We start from the raw sequence: 17,730 nt of genomic DNA on the forward strand, positions 1-17,730 counted from the left end.
CCTCCCTGCTACAGAATCTCTATAACCTGATATACGTAGTAGCTACTTTTGTTTTGTCTACTTAGTCATTTACCTGCCCACCCAGACTAGAGATGTCTTAAAGTAGGGACCATGTTACCCCCTTTACTAGTTTTTTCCAGCACACAGCACATCTGAGTGAACGCTGTTAATCATTTATTCAAACACCCTTGTCAATCAAAGGACCTAAAATCTGTAACTGAGAATGTCCCAGCATTACAGCGGTTCTGTCACAGAGGGAGACACATCTGTCACTGTGAATATTTTCCACATGGAAGCATTAGTATAAATGTCTGCTCAGGCACTTCATCCTACCTAGTACTATATACTTCAGGTAAAGGTCGTATGACACAGACCCTTACTCATAAGTAGTACTTCTTAATATCTGACAGTCTGTTGGAACATAAACTAGATATGATGTCTACCAAATAAGTGAGATATAAAACCTTTAGAAGAGAATACAAAACAAAACTCAAGTTCTTGATAGTAACAGTTCCAGAACTTCCATGAAATAGCTGAAAAATGGGTAATCAATAATTTGAAGGTCAACAATAAAACAAGAGAATAGGGATACTATAAGGGCTAGCTAAAAGCAAAGAATCCCAATAAATTATTAAAACTTGATGGCATACCACACGACAACCCATGACATACTCATCCCCAAAGTGTTTAATCAGGATCTAATTTTAAGGAAACAGTCAGACAAATCCAAATTATGGGACAATCTACGAGGCTCATGAAGTCACTGTGTGATGAACAAAGAAAAGGTGGGATGACTTCTAGATGAAAAGAGACAAAAGACACTTAACTAAATGAATGTAAAACACTTGACTTTTGGGGACAACTGGATAAATTAAAATACAGACTGTACTAACTAGAGGATATTAGCAAATGTTCAATTTTGCAGGTGTGGTAACAATACTGTGGTTATGGAGTTGAGTATTCTTTATTACTAGGAAATACATGCCGAAATAGTTAGCAGTCAACTGTGAAGATCTCTGAAGTCCACACAGACTCAAAGCAAATGTGGCAAAAATGTTGAAAATTAGTAAATCTAGATAAAGGGTATCACATAGTCTCTATTGGACTATGACAATTTTTAGCAGGTTTGAAAAACCAAATTAAAATTCGGGAGAAAAAATGTACAGAGGAAAAGAAGTCACTAAAACACTGCCTTTACTTTAAATCTGCAATGATTATGAAGGAAGAATCTAAAATATTTTAAATCACTACTGGGGAGATTACATAGATGTGCTTCTATGGCCCAAATTTTCTGACAAAGCTTTCCTATCTATCACTTTGGCAGGGCCCCCAAGGATACATTAGGGTTAAAATAATATGGGTGAGAATTGACAGAACTAGCCACTTGGAGCTCAATCTTAGAAAAACATAAAAGATAAACATTTTAGGTTACTGAGTAAGTAAAACAATACTCAAGTAAACTGCTTTTGTTTACAAACAGGATAAAAATCTCACACTGTTAGGGAACACAATTTAATCCTGTTTGTGGATTTAGCCTACTAGATCAAGTCCAAACCTGAAGCATCTTGAAACTTGATTAATCTTACTCCTAAAATAATAATTTTAAAGACACTGAAAAAAGGGAAAAAAAGAAATTCACGAAGCAAATTTTCAAGTAATTTTGTGGGTATATACAAATGTATATACAAGTATACAGATGATACAAGAAAAGATGAAAAGAATTAAACTAGGAACTATACACAGAAATTTGAAAAATTAATGGAAAATAATTACAAAAATGAAAACCTAGGCCAGAGGTAGATAACTTCACTGGGTCAAGATTCTAAAACTCAAAGAAGATGTACTCTGTATCACTTGGAAAGGGAGAGAAAAAAGCAATCATAAGTTAAAAAGAGAGAGAGTAAAGGGGAAATGAAGTCCTCAGATCTCTCTTTTAATACATACATAAGAGCTTGAAAATAAGCCTGAAAAGGCAGGAATGCTCTCCATCCCAGTTTCTAGACCAGTTTTTAACTCTTCACTCAATAACTGTTTAACAAGTTAGCACTGCTTTTCATGAAATAATGCACATTTCAAGATAAAAATAACAAAAATCAACAAGATTACATTTTTACAAGAGTGGTGTGCCCAACTGTTTTCTCATTTAGAATCAAACAGTGGGCAGAAACTAAGCCTACCGCACTTATGAATGGAAGGCTAAGAGTGGGTTTCATAGGCAAAACCATGATGGATTATTCTGAATCAGACTTTTCTAGTTACAGAAAAACATCATCACCAAGAACAATTTTAGAATAACAGGCAAAGTATTAAAAAGCACAGGCTTACCAGAGCTGGATATTTAACTATTTATACAAAATGGCTTATATGTTCGACTGCCTGACAGCAAAGGGATAATTATAGGGCAATTCTCCTTTATCTTACCATATAATTAAGAGAATAAAAACCACTGCGAGTTAGGATATTAGAACACTGCTCACTTCCCCTTCCCTCTCAGTTGTATCATAGGAAGAGGTTAAGCAAACAAGTATATTTGATTAACTGTTTCAAAGGCAAGCAAACTACTTCTGTTGCTAGATACATCTGGAAATCTACATTAACAATAACTAAACATTTCAAACCAAAAGAATATTTCAAGCCAAAACACAACTGTTTCTTTGTGCCTTTTAAAAAAGCAAAAATAAATAAATAAAAGGGGGGGGCCTTAAATGTCCAACAGTAACAGACGGTTCTATACAAAGAAATACTATACAAGCATTAAAAATGATACATTAAGTATGGAAACTGAAAAGACCTTCACATTTCGTAAAGAAGTAGCCTGTTATAACACATGGGATCCCATTTCTAGAAATATAAAGTCATTGGGATTAGGAAGGATATAAACAAAGTAAAAGTTGCCTCTGATACATGGATTACAAGGGAATTTTTATACTACAATGTTTTTATGTTTTCAAATTTTCTTCTTTTTTTAAAATTGAAGGACAGTCAGTTTAAGATGTGTCAATTTCTGGTGTACAGCATGTTTCAGTCATACATATACATATACATATATACATATATTCCTTTTCATTATTTGTTGCAAGGTACTGAATATAGCTGCCTGTGCTATATAGTATAAATTTGTTGTGTATCTATTTTATGTATAGTATGCACTGCAATCTTCTAAAAATTACTTTAAAATGAGTCATGTTACAAAAAAAGTAAGAGAGGGAGAGAGACAGAAACAATAACAGAGAGACCACGATAAACCAAGGAGTTAACCTTGCATATTACTTGGCATTTACACGAACTGATAATCTCATCTGTCACTAGGAGGCCACAGACTTACTCATGTTGCTCATGGGTCGCATCCCTTGAGGAGACTGCCCCGACTGCTGGTTCTGCTGGTTCTTTGCTTGCACCTGGGGCTGTGTCGGCATCTGATTTACTTGATAGGGTAGTCCAAGGGCTGCATATGCTCTTTCTATAGAGCTGGGATCAATCTGACTAACAGTGCTTAGGCTGGGAGTAGACTGTTGACCCACCCCTAGAGAGCTAGTATTTCCAAGTCCAACTGGTGCTCCAGTCAGAATTGCTGGAGAAAACAAAAGAAACAGTATTACAACATTAAAGATGGTGAAAAAGAAAACACTACCATGTTTGAGTGAATTTTAAACACAAAATTGTTATGTGATTATGAAATACATGCATCTCATTTCCTATTATTTCCCTGAAGAAATTACTGGATGCATAACTGAGTGGTCAAAGAATCACTGGCATGTAAGGCTTTTGATCCAAAATACCCAAAAGCCTTCCCATAGACTGTATCAATGTTCCCACCAACAGTGCACAAATGCCTCAAAGCCAATACCAGGTAGTATCACTTCTGCCAATGTGACAGGATAGACATGGTACTTCTTCATTTCTTAATTTAATAGTGAACTTTATGGTATTCCCTCCCTCTAGCAAACTATTTCGTAGTCCCAATTCTCCACTGGGCTATTTACGATTTATCTTTATGGAATTTAATTCCTTTCTAACATGCTATATATTGAGTTCCAAATTTGTCTTTCAATTCTTAAGTTTTGTTTCCAGAGGAGTTGTGGGAGCTGCACTTTCTACTTTTGACCTGTCTTTTCTATGAAAAGAAGCTCCTCATCACCCCAGGCTTGTAAAACTAATCTCAAACCTTTTTTCTTTTTTTTACATAATTTCAGATAATCTAAATATTTAGATCGCTCATATAAAAGAGTAACTTGCCCAATGTCAAAGCAATGATCTTTCTGGATCGTATTTTAGGTTAAAAGTAGTTCAATTCTAACCTTATTAATATGACATTAAGTGGTAAATGGAAATAATCTAGTATTAGCTCTAGGCAGTCAGAGGAACTTCACATAATCAAGAAATACTTTAAATCTCACCAAACTGCATTGGTGATAGTCTGAGAATACTTTTGATATAAAAGCTTCAAAAGATTTAAACACTTACACTGTTGATTTCTCTTATCCCCAGCATTCTTAAGGGGGAGACACACAGGGCAATCATGCCTTGTACAATTCTTCCAGTGTGAAATGATTTGTCGAGAAGATGCACAGTGTGCCACTAAAAAGAACAAAAATGATTGTTTTTCCAAATGCAGGTTATATTTTTATATTAGTATCAACTAACTTATCAATCACTTAACAAGGGCTACAAATGTTATTAACCCATTACATCTTCATAATACCTCTACAGAATAGTTGTTAGTACTCATGTTTTATAGTTGAGAAAACAGGTAAAAACTGGTTAAGTAATCTGCACAAAGTCACAGAGCACCCAAAGTGGGATTCAAACTCAAGCTGGTCTGGCTTCCAGAGCCCCTATTTTCATCATAAAGTTGTGAAGTCTATTTTATTCTATAAAAATCTGTAAAAATAGACTTCTAATGACTCCATAAATACACAAATTATATTAAGTTGAGTAACATTGTTTTTGTATTTACAGTATGCTACACTGGGGCAAATCAGTCAGTAGGAATCATCACATCAGGGAAGTCTCTAGAACTTCCTCTCCTACCACACATCTCTAGATACTCATTCACAAAATGATACTGACTTTTACCATAACCTAATATAGAGTAAGGCATTATCAATAAGAAGTCTCAAAATAGAGATATTTTGAGTACTAACTGTAAGTATTAACGGCTGAGCATGAAAACGCCTTGAGCCCACTCACCTTGGCAGGACTTGCCTGACTGGCAGTGTGTCATGTGGTTAAGGACATTCTTCATTGTCCGACAGTGGGGAAGGTTGCACTGCCGCACTTCCCCATTAGCCTGCTCCCGGCGCTGGCACTTGTGAGCGTGCAAAAGGAGAACAAGCTGCTGCTGGATGAGCTTGCGCTTCTCTGGATCAGCCGTGTGTGCTCCAGAACCCATCCCTTGGGCTACCGGAGTCACCAGGCCCGGCTGCTGGACCTGCGGGGACTGCTGCTGGCCCTAAGGGATAAAACAATAAAGATACATTTAATTTTAGGTGTCATGGTGTGCTACCTCCCTATTAAATATGCACCTGGAGATTTTCAATGAAAATCTTTAAGGACAGACTCCATTTTTTTTGACACAGGGGATTCTAACATAAATAAATGAAGCTTTCTACAATCAAGAAGCTCAATTTAATAAGAAAACAAATTACTACATAAACCAAGCAATAAAACCAAAGTACGTATAACATAAAGAGAGCAAAAGAAAGAGGAGAACACGGTAAGCTCCACTGTGAGGGGTAGAAGGAAGGAATCTGTAGTGAACAGTAGGTCCAAGTTAGGTTTTGAAGAATAATGAAGATCTTCTTGGGAGACCTGGCACGGCCTTTCAGGTGTGTAGAAAATTAGTTTTTGTAAACTCTGGAGGAAATTTGGTTTTTCCAGTAAAAAAGCAAACATTTCTGGGGACAGAAATGCCATGTATTATTCATCTTTATATCTCCAATACTTCGCTGAGTCCTGAAATATAAGCATTCAATGAATATGACTGAATGCAATTCCTATAGTACAATTTTTTTTCCAAAGACAATTTTTTCCATGGACTACTTGCTATATTTACAACCAGAAATAGTTCTACTTTAGAAAAATAGCAATGTTAGAGGCTTTGGAAATTTTTCCGTAACAAAAATCACATTTAAAATTAGTGTGTAACTTTGAGAGGGAAGTTACTTCTATGTAGGAGTATCAGATACATATTAGTTGGTGTGGTCACTGAGAGCTGGAATCCTCTGTCAGAGAGTCCTTCCCAAGAGGAAAAAGGTTCCGTTTTCATATCCTACAGAAAGAAATGTTCACAAGAAGGATATGGCAGGACATCAAAACTTTCACTGTAGCAGCCCCACTTGCTCCTATTTGGACCAGCACCCTTACTGATCAATACAAGTAACAAAACACTATGTGAAATAGAAGGCAGAAGCTTCCTCGATCACAGGGGCCATCCATTACATCCTACTGTGTATAGCAGATGATATCAAAGTTTAACATAATTCTTTTCTTAAAGTGTCAGGTGGAAGACAAATTTTAGATAGATTACTACTCACCATGTTGGGCATTCCTCCACCAGGAACTGCCTTTTTGTCCATTGCAAACGGAGGTAAGCTATTTGGTAGCACAGACTTTGTTGGAATCTGGAGACCAAGGCCACTGGTTCCAATCTGCTGTCCAGAATTCTGAGTATATGGTGAACTGTAAGGATTTGGGTTGTTCATCATTCCCATCTAAGAACAAGAAACAGAAGAGAAATTAAGATTGTTATTCTCCATACTAATAGAACATTACCATTTCCTTTCTTTTTCCACTTCCTAATTAACAAAGACAATTTTAAAAGAAAGTCTCTGTATATATAAACATATTGTAATCTGAGGGTCCCAGGTACAGTAAATTTAGAGCTGTCTTCTATAAATAAGATAAATGTTTTTGAAAAATCTGTGTGTTCATTTAGCTATATAACTGCTAAGCAGGGTTTGCCATTTTTCTCCACTTTAAATGTACTAAATGACTTTCATTTAATATGCAAACATAATAAATTCAATTCAACTCAATTAATCATCAAATCCTTAAAAATTAAATTACAGTTTGATTTGTCAGAGCATTTGAATGCTTATTCCAGCATTTTGTTTATAAAAAAGGTAGAAAACTCTTAGTTTGGGGGATATGTCCTTTTTTTTTTAAATTTTTTTTAAAAAAATTTTTGGAGGGGAAGGTAACTATGTTTATTTATTTAATGGAGGCACTGGGGATTGAACCCAGGACCTTGTGCAAGCTAGGCATGTGCTCTACCATTGAGCTACACCCTCCCCCTGATACGTCCTTTTTTATTTAGGAACACAGTAGACTTTTTCAATCTGAAACCTTTAAAAAGATCATCCAAACTTCAGAGTCTGCACCATTTCTTGCTGTCTTACACCTAGCTGTTTTTATTAAATTACCTCCTTTGTTCTTAAAGTAATTTGTGTGTGTCTGCAAACCTTATCTACTTCAAAAAGTAAGTTTTTTCCCTGTGTTTATGCAAGTCCACCTGGAATCATCATACTGGATAATGATTAACTTAAAGAACAGAGTATTAATTATTCAGAAGCCAAATATTTTACTGGTAATGATGCAACTTACAGTTCTATTCTTCCATATAAGGTCCCACTATAAGTCAATCATCACCCACTAGAAACATACAGCAAGAACTCAGAACAGAAACTAAGAATGCTACCACTGCTGACCAATTACAAGGAGTCATAAGGGATTTCTATATTCTTCTCAAACGTTCTATCAGAGGGTCCTTCGAATTCTACATCTAATCACCCACCCTCCATCGTTTCCATGTATCCGTGCCCACTATCACTGTCTTAATTCAAGCCCCTCATCACAGCTTTTATAGACTGTCTAACAGGTTTTCTTGCCTTCTGTTCTAACTTTTTTCTATTCATAAAGGGGAAAAACCATAGTATACCAGACCCTTCATGATCTTCATAAGTACTGACTACTCTCCATGGCATCCTATCTCCTGTACCCATTAACTTGCAAACCTGAGAGTATCACGCTTCTCGAATCTCCAACATTTGTTTAGGCTTTCCCTTTTCCCTATAACTAGGCAATGGTACACCCTCCTTTCCTATTTGACTTCTGAATGCTAACCTGTAAAGGAAATAAAATACTAAGTTTGTGAATAGGCAGTCTAATTTTCATTTTTTCTTGCTTACTTGGCTGGTACAAAGGTAAATAAGTAGCTGCAGATTCTATCCATCCTTTAAGATACATTTCAAAAGTTACCACCTCTGTGAAGTATCTATTATTCTAGACAGTTCTTTTTCAACCCAAACAGAAATGTTCATGCCTTTATTTATAATATAACATAGGTGATAAAAGTATCTGTGAAAAATGTCTTCTATCCACAGACCAAAAGATAAAGAACCTTAGTTGATTTTTCTTTGTAGCCCTGTCATCCCAAACCTGGCTGACAAAAGAACTCGCTGACTCAGGAAAATAGAAACACAAAGTAAATTGTATGAACTCTGTAAGTAAAATTCAGTTCTTTATATCATATGCAGTCAACTCTGCAAATTTATATGAATATAACATCTTCATCAGTTCAAAGGTTCGCCTGTAGTGGGAAGGCAAAATATTAAAGAAAAAATTAAAGAACATTTCCCAGAAAGGTTAGAGACTAGGAGTTAAGTAACCTGCCTAGTGCTCTAATAATGATAGGGAACGAGACTGTGTAAATTGGCACAGTTTGGGCGTATCATAAAAAAATGGGGGTGGCCTAAATGGTAAGCATCCAGAGTAAAAAGTGTATTGTCTCCAATAACTGGAATTTCCTATGTGAATCTGGACAGTAAGATTGTAGGGACAATCAAATGAATACAGAAACAGGCTTAAATTCAAAGTTCAGGTTTCAAACATGGCTAGGAGTGCTGCTACTACATATGCTTTTAAAGTACTAATATTTATATTAATATAGTTCCAATGATATGCACATCTCCACCTGGAGGAGTTATATTTCACTTGTGTTTCTTATTACCATGCAAATTCATGACAGACATAAAATGAAAGCCATTCTATCATAGAACTTGCACGACAGACCATAAAAGACCAAAAGACAATAGATTATGCTTGTAAAGAGTCCATAATTTACATAAATTAAAATGCTGGGCTTTGTAAGATGCCTTGGTATCTCGTTAATAAGCATAATGTCTTTATCAAACATCCTAGTAGAATCTGGTCTTTCACACATTTGTTCACACAGACACTGCCTTGTGCAAACAACTACACCAATTGAGTTTCAACCAATTCCTGATATTGCTTGTTCCCTCAATCACCACGTATTACCTAGAAACTCCAAGTTCACTCTATGACAGAGTACGGTCTCAAATATACAGACTGCACTAACTGCTGGTCAGCTGGCAGTAATTCATTCCTGATACTTCTGGTCACTCTGACCAACAAAGACTCTCAGGCTTGTTTTCCCATCTCCTTCAGAGTTCTGCCGCCAGCATTGGAAAATAAAATAAAACCAATGCCCCTCATCCCTACCCTATCCCCCCAACCCTTACAGCTCCCCCATCAAATATAACAAGAAGGGAATATACTATACCTAATTTCTGCTATACTGTAGTTAGTTATTAGAGCTCGTTCCCTTCCCTACAGATAATGTGATCCAGATGTCCAACTACCCACCACCTACCTGAACCACAAAGATACAGATCTCTACCTAAACTGAAAAGGCAGAGGACCAGGAAGCCACAAACAGTTCTAAGGCAGCTAAAACCAAAGGACCTGCAGGGCACTATTTTATCTTTCTTTAAAAAGAAATCTAACTACACAGGTTGTGTCTAAGCATTCAATATATTAAAAAGAAACTTTACGGAACACAGGAACACATATAACACATGATGGTGAATAAATATTGACATATAAATAGGAAAAATAAAAACTAGTGCCCAAAATACAACAAATATAACAGTTTAGAAACATTAAACACAGCGACAAAAATCTCTTAAGACTTGCAAGCATCAACAGTAACACACAACAACACTAACTGTGACTCCAAGATTCACCAAATAATAAAAACAAAATTAAACTACATTCTGACATTTCCTCCTACCTACTGGATTTGATAATATTTCTATATCCAAGTCATATGCCAGGCATTATGTTAAGCACTGGGGTAGGGGAGGAGATATGCTGATAAACAAGGAAGACTAGGGATCTCTCAGAACCTACATCCAATCCTAAATATTTTTCAGACTCATTCCCATTACTTTTATACCACTGCCTTAGTTAGGGGGCCTCATCACTGCACAGGGACTATTTTAAGTTGATACTGCACACCTAAAACCACATCCATCCAGATTGTAAATCTGAGCATAATTTTCTCCTATTTAAAACCCATCAGAATATGGCCTTTAAGGCCCATCTTTTTCTCTCTCAACATGGATTCTTCCTCCCTGCCTTATACTTAATACCTTCCTAACTGGTCCTTCCTGCTTCATTCCTTGCCTATCCAAGAACACCCAAGTTCTAAAAGATGCAAGAGATAAATCATTACTCTTAGTTTAAAATTTTACAGGTTAAATACTCTTTAACATCACATGCCAAATACCATCACAAACTGATATTAATTTTAAGAGAAGAGCTCCAAAATGGACATTAGCACTCTTACCTCCTTAAAAAAATTTTAAGAGAAAAGGAAAAAAGAATTATTCCTAATGCCAGTACTCCTTTGGATAAAGTTCGCAGTTGGCTGTTTTTTGTTATTGTTGTCTTTGGTACTAGTTTCATCAATCACAAAGCATGTAAAACCTTGGATATGTATCTATCTGGATGCCAGGTAACACTTTATAGCAGGTGAGGTAACCAGAGACATAGAAAAGAGGGTTAGGATTTGTATATTCTTTTCCCCTCGATCTAGGGCTGCAGAGTAAAAACTGAAAAGTAACACATAAAGAGGCTCCAAAGTTCTATCTGTGAAAGGTTCAGGGGTCACTAAGATGGATTACAAAAAACAGGCATGGCTCCTGCTCTTACAGGTCTCAGTCTAGCAATGATCATGTGTATGTAAGTTACAAGTAAGCCAGGAGGTGAAATGCTGAGACAGCAAACAAAAAACCCCAGTATTTGTTTTTAGCTGTGTAGGTCTTATGAATATTAAGAATTACAATAACAGAATGACATTATACTATAGTGATGAACGAACATTTTTAATTCAGAAAGACAAGAGTTCTCTGTAGTAACCTCCCTCACTTTGTTTCCTTACCTGTATAATATGAATAAAACTATCATTTCATAGGGCTGATGTTAGAATTAATGGCCCCAACACATATTAAGTATCTTTAATAATCAGGAGTTCCTTAGAATTTGGAGCTAAACACTGATATACGTACAAGTATACTGTCTGACACTGAAACTAGTCTCCTTAATCATACATAACAAGATCCTTCATAGAATAGCTTTGTTTCTATTTTCTAAGGGAACCCCCCCAAAACCCCTCCAGAATATTAATAAACACTTATTGAATAAAAAGTCCTTAGTTTCAAAGAAAGTAAACCTTCCATCAAATTTATATAGTATTAATCCACTGAAGTCTCTGGTACAACCTCCAGCCAGCTGCTATCCATGGGGTACACTGATTTGATCTCCCCATTACAACTGAGAGCTATGCTGCTACAGACTCCAGCTTTAACTACACGATGTGGCTTTAATTTCCCCCCTCCTCATAAAAATGTTAAAAGAACATCACAAAATGGGAACTACAATACATGCACTTGCTAAGACTACTACTCTAATAATAGGTGCTTACTACTATATGCCACTCACAAAGAGCTGACTTGTATTAACTGATCTAGTTCTCCAATAATCCCATGAGGTAGGTGACACTTACTCTTACTATTCACATTCCACAGATGGGAAAACTGAGGTACCGTAAGCAATTCAGTGTAATGTAGCTACTATGTAAGTGGCCAAGTCCATTTTTAACACAGGCAGTACAGCTCATAGTCCACACCAATAACTATGATGCTTTTTAATTTCATTTCTTCCTTCATACTTAAGGGGTGGCTATTGAAAAAGGATTTTCAAAATTTTTAAATTTCTTTTGTCACCAGCATTTTTGAGGAGGCAGACATAGTGTCTTGTGAAGTTAATGGGGACTGAAATGATCTTAACTGAAAAGCTTTGATTTGCAATATGCAGGTAAATAGGAGGAGGCTGGTGGTATAGACCAGATTCTCATCCAGACAGTATCGATCAGAATCTGCACACTATTCTGCCTTTCACTGTACCCTCCTGAACTCACTGGTCAGAAATAAAGACCTAAAACATTTGTCTCTGATTATTTTATGCTGACTAAAATTAAAGATTAGGGTGAAAGGGGGTATGATCCAAGTTTCTTCCCATAAGCCACCATCAGCAAGACTTCTGAAAGACTGTCATAGTAATAAAGTCACAACCTACCTACCTGCACATTTTGAATCACAGATTCATTCATAAAAAGAACTGTGTACAAAAGCCACTACTATGTGCCAACAGGGTTCAAGTTATCAAGTCTCAGTTTCTCATCTTAATTCCTAATTCTTAAATATCACCAGAACTCTTACTAGTTTTACAAGAAAGGTAACGAATATAATCAACTCTACAATTTTAGGACCTGGTACTTTGGAAGGGCAACTGCTAGCCAACAATTTGAACAGGCTGATTTGAATTTATTTTAATCTTTAACAGGAAAATACAGAGAAGGCTTTTTTCCTCTCAAAGAGAAAACTTTTATAAAAGTACTAACTTTTATAGCAATTCATTTCATCCCCAAGCCTCCATAACTCCAAAAGACTGATTCACTAAACATTTAAAACTCTTATGTGTCAGGCACTGCTGTTACTTGGTTTACAAGTATCAACTTACAAATATAAAATATAGGTGGGACTCATTTAAAAATAAAGCTTTTATATTTGAATCCCCCTCTCCCATGAAAATACAAGCTCCACAACGATGGGGATTTTGTCTGATTAATTTATTGCTATTCATCTAGTCCCCGAAACAATGCTGATGCAAGAAATGTGTGATTTGGATTGTAAACAGAACGGTACCCCACTCCCAACCTAGGCATTTTCCTAATGAGCCCTTCCTTACTATTTGTCTTTACAGCACTTACCTGGAACACTATAAATTTACATCTTACGTGTACACTTAGAAAGTTTAAGTTCCATAAAATGAATTGATTCACTGCTGTATCTTCAACATCAAAGCTAGGACTGAGTAAATATTTGCTCAATCAGTGAAGGTTTAATGTCTGTCATCCACCTCCACCCCCAAATGTAAACATCAGGAGGGGCAGGGACTCTTCATAGGTATGTTCCTTGAAGAGGTACTGACTAAATCATCTACTTTTCTGTTTCTGGTTCTCACTTCAAATATTCTAGGTAAACCACATCCACACAGCAACATAAAAGTGCCAGAAAAGGATAATCTATAGAGTAGACACGGATGCCAAAAGAATCCCTTCCTAAGATGTCAATATTCTTTACTGTGTAGCAAAAAAAATATTTGGGGGCTTTCATGTATCTATACGTGACCTCAGCACCCCCCACCTCCCAATTCATCCACATGTCTTAATTTCATACTTAAACTCTCACCATCACTATTCTCAGGAACACAGAAGTCCTAATGCCTGCTCAAATTATTCCTCTTACAGAACAAGCTTGCTCCCAACTCCTTCTGAAAATCTTATCCATCTCTAACATCACCTTCCAAATGAAGCATTCTCTTTCATTCAACATGTATTTAACAAGTACCTGCCAGGCAGTGGCAACTATAATGTGATGTCATTTTAAGAAAAGGAGACTAAAATGTGTAGGGAAAATATGGAGGAATAAGCATCAAATATATGCTTATAATATCTTAATTATACAAAGTACACATTTAAAGGGTTTAAAAAAATGTATTTAGCATTCTCTACCTAATACAACAAAGAAAGTAAGCTTTAAAAAAAAACAAAAGCAGCCAAAATCAGGCTAACTGGAAAACCTGGAATGTTGGTTAAAGTTTCACAGTAAACTAATGCACCTCAATTTCATTAATTAAAGGAAAAAAATAACACATCTTTTAAAAACTGGGAACAAGTGAAGTCTATCTGAAGACAGTATAATGCTAGCTATCACAAAACTGTGGGTTTTTTTTTTTTTAAGGAAGGCTGTGAAGGCTAAAATAAGATGAATTAAAAATGAGATGAAAATATTCTAATACTTGTGCCACAGGGCCCAGGAATTAACTGGCAATCATTTGGAACAAACTGTGAAGGTATACAGTACTAGTCAGGTGCAAAATAAATGTATCACTTACATTACATTTAATGTAAGAGCTTCATAAAATCTGTGACAACCCTTGGCATATATGTGGGAAATGCTATATAATGTAACAAGATTAAACATGTAAAGAATAAATGAATAACTGACCTCAAGCCCTCCCCCTCCATCATTGCAACACTCCAAAAACATACTGACACACACCAAAACTGTACTCACCTTAAGAGGCTGGGGGCCTCTCAATCCTGTTTGTCCTCCCATCTGAGGAGAGCCTTGCTGCAGTGGCTCAGTCATTAAATTGCCAGCACTTCCCATGCCTGGGTTTGGGTACTGCATATTAGGTCGCCCCCGGCCTGCTCCAATTGAACCGTTCATGACTTGATTAGGCATCATCCCCTGTCCATTGCCTGCAGTCAACATTCCAGGATTCATGCCCGCATTCATCCCTGTGTTCATTCCCATGGCAGGTTGATTTACTGGACTGTTCATCATACCTGGTGCAGATGGTGCAGGACCCTGATTTGGTCCACTAGTGCCCATCCCCATGTTGGGAGAAGTCAAGCCTGCCTGTGCCATTGGGCTTTTGACCATGCTATTTATCAAACCTAATCCAGGACTGTTCTGTTGGGGCTGGCTGGCCATGCCTTGGCCTGGGCCACCAACCCCCATATTGAGGTTAGGGGAACTACCAGACCGTAGCAATTCTGACAGCTGTTTATGTTTAGAGGCTGCATCTTGTACTATGCCAAGACTTGTCTGAAGCTGACTAATATCACCACCATTGGTTAGTCCCAATTCTGTAGAGTTGATTAATTCATCTGGTAAGTCGTGCTCCAAGTCAAATAGAGAGCCAAAATCTAAAAAACAAAGAGGAAAGACAATAGTTAAAAGTATGACAGAGTCAAAAATTACAAATTTCTCTGTACTTTGTTCTTGATAATAAGTATTTCTAAATCTCACTCCATGGAATACTATTTGTATTGCAGTTTTTCATGTTATACTGAAAAGTTTTATATATGTATGTATAGTATTTGGTCATGCCAACAAGTTTAAACACTTACAAACTGTACCTAAAATAAGACTGAAGGAAAAAAAGGATTACATCTTAGTACAATACCCATTACACAAGTTGCCAAGTTTGTACTGACAGTCATGAAAAAATAAACAATTAAACTGTATGCTATTCCAAAATTCCTTTGAAGAGGTTAAAATAACTTATCCATACACTAAATTCAGAATGAAACAAAGGATTTAAAAGATAACAAAGAGAAAGACAACTGATAAAAAGATCTGACACTTGTAGACCATTCAGTGTAAGCTCCAGGAAGATGGGCTGCCTACCACTCTTTACCAAATTCCTATCCCAGTGCCTGCCACAAAGTTTAGTAAATTTGCTTTCACCGGGCCTCAGACTACAGATTAGTTTTCCTTAACCCAAATCTGGCTGAATAGGCTAGAAACCCAAGCCTCTGGTTCCTTCAACAACATATAAACCACCCCTACTCCACCTCTGCCACACCCCCACCAAAAAGAGGAGGCAAATTATAGAGCGACCCCGGGTTTCTCATCCTTGGCACTATTAAACATTCTGGGCTGGATAATTCTTTGTTGTGAGGGAAGGGGAGACTGTCCTGTGCACTGTAAGATACTCAGCAAACCCCTGGTCTCTCCTCTCAATGCCAATAGTATCCCTAGCCCATTTGTGACAGTCAAAAATATCTCTGGGGGGAGGGTACAGCTCAGTGGTAGAGTGCGTGCTTAGCATGCAGGAGGTCCTGGGTTCAATCCCCAGTACCTCCTTTGAAATAAACAAACAAACAAACCTAATTACTGCTTGCCCCCCCAATAAACCAACAAAAATATCTCTAGATATCACCAAATGTTCCCTGGAAGTGCAAAACTGTCCCTGGTTGATTTGTTGACAGTATTAACTCATACAGATTAAGGTGTTTGAGTTTCCTTTTAATTCTCCAAGTAGTTTTCACATTAAAAGGGCATTGTTGGGTATTTAAAAATTAAATATACTTGAATCTACAACTAATAATCCTGTTAAAAATCATCCACCCACTGAAGACAAGATATCACTTTAATAATGATTGTCTTGGCCCAGTTACCCTTGGTTTTTAAGTACAACTCTTCCTCTATGTGCCCTTCCTGTTCCTGTAGCATTCTATCATGGCACTGAAATTATACGCGTCTGTCTCTCTCCCCTACTCTCATGCCATCTGTTCCCCACCACCACCCCTCCACCTCACCCCCGCACCCAGACTGTAGCTCTTTGGGAAGGACAAGTCTTACCACTTACACACCAACTCCTTGCCTAATGCCCAACAGAAAAAGCAACTGGTCATATTTTAATTGAACTGAATTGCATTCCAGGATCTTGGGACATGATTTAGAGTTCAGACTGACAGAATTATTCTCTTTTCTTTTGAAAAATCATACATGCCCCTCCATCATAAAAATAAAATGCATCTTATGAATAGTTTTGCAATATAAACAAAGTTTCAAATAAAATTTACCTGACATCACTACTCAAAAGACCACTGCTTAATATACTGATGCATTTCATCATTTCTTTCTATTTACATAATTCACAAAACTGTGATCATACATACTTTTAAGTGATTTTGCATTCTACTTTCCCCCTGGAGTATAGAAGGAAACGTTTATCACTGGCATATTTTTAGGGTTAAACATTTAGAAAAAAATTTAAATGTCTACCTATATAGCAATTTTAAAAATATGCATGTATCTAAGTGATAAAAGGGAAAATAAAAAAGAAACTGAGTGGTAATCAAAATACTACATTTCAAAACTTAAAAGGCTTATGTTAGAAAATAAAGCTTGAAATTAATGAGTTAAGTATCTACGTTATGTTAGAAAAACAATGGAAAAAGATGATCAAAGATAAAAGCAATTATCAACAGAAGAAATACAACTGAGAGGTTAGCAACAAAATCAGAAGTTGGTTCTCTGAAGAGAATAATAAGATAAACTTCTGGGAAGTTAAGAAAAAAACTAAATAAAAAGAAAGTAACACTATTAATCAATTTTACACAAAAAATTTGAAGAGACAAAAATGAGTAAGTTCCTGAGAAAATACTCAACAAACCTTAATCAAAAATGAAATTATATCAGATAAATGTCCCAGCTTCTCCATGGCATAAAAGGAAAAACAAAAAAGAATGGGAAAAGTTGTTACCAAACAAGAGATTCAACAACCAGATGTACCTTGTTTGGGTCTTGATTCAAATTGATTGTGAAAATACATTTTAGACAAGAATCAGAATAATATAAATAAAGGCTGAATAGTGGGTAATATTAAAAAATTATTAATTTTGTTGGGTATGACAATAGCATAGTTACTATGTTAAAATAAATCAGTAAATCATTTTAACTAAGATACATATTTAACTATTTCTAGTGAAATGACATGTCTGGG

At 36.3% G+C, this 17,730-nt stretch overlaps 1 protein-coding gene across 1 annotated transcript in view; it reads right to left on the reverse strand.

Moving 5' to 3' along the window:
- EP300 (E1A binding protein p300) overlaps positions 1-17,730 on the reverse strand; it is a 66,350-nt gene that overhangs the window by 33,868 nt on the left and 14,752 nt on the right. Inside the window, exons 2-6 of the mRNA XM_010983525.3 lie at positions 14,505-15,142; positions 6,537-6,713; positions 5,191-5,452; positions 4,465-4,578; positions 3,326-3,571 (exon numbers count right to left, since the gene is read on the reverse strand). Of these exons, the coding sequence (XP_010981827.3) occupies positions 3,326-3,571; positions 4,465-4,578; positions 5,191-5,452; positions 6,537-6,713; positions 14,505-15,142 (1,437 nt within the window). The remainder of the gene's footprint in view (positions 1-3,325; positions 3,572-4,464; positions 4,579-5,190; positions 5,453-6,536; positions 6,714-14,504; positions 15,143-17,730) is intronic.

This window comes from Camelus dromedarius, chromosome 11 (assembly GCF_036321535.1).
Source record: "Camelus dromedarius isolate mCamDro1 chromosome 11, mCamDro1.pat, whole genome shotgun sequence".
NCBI classification, from domain to species: domain Eukaryota; kingdom Metazoa; phylum Chordata; class Mammalia; order Artiodactyla; family Camelidae; genus Camelus; species Camelus dromedarius.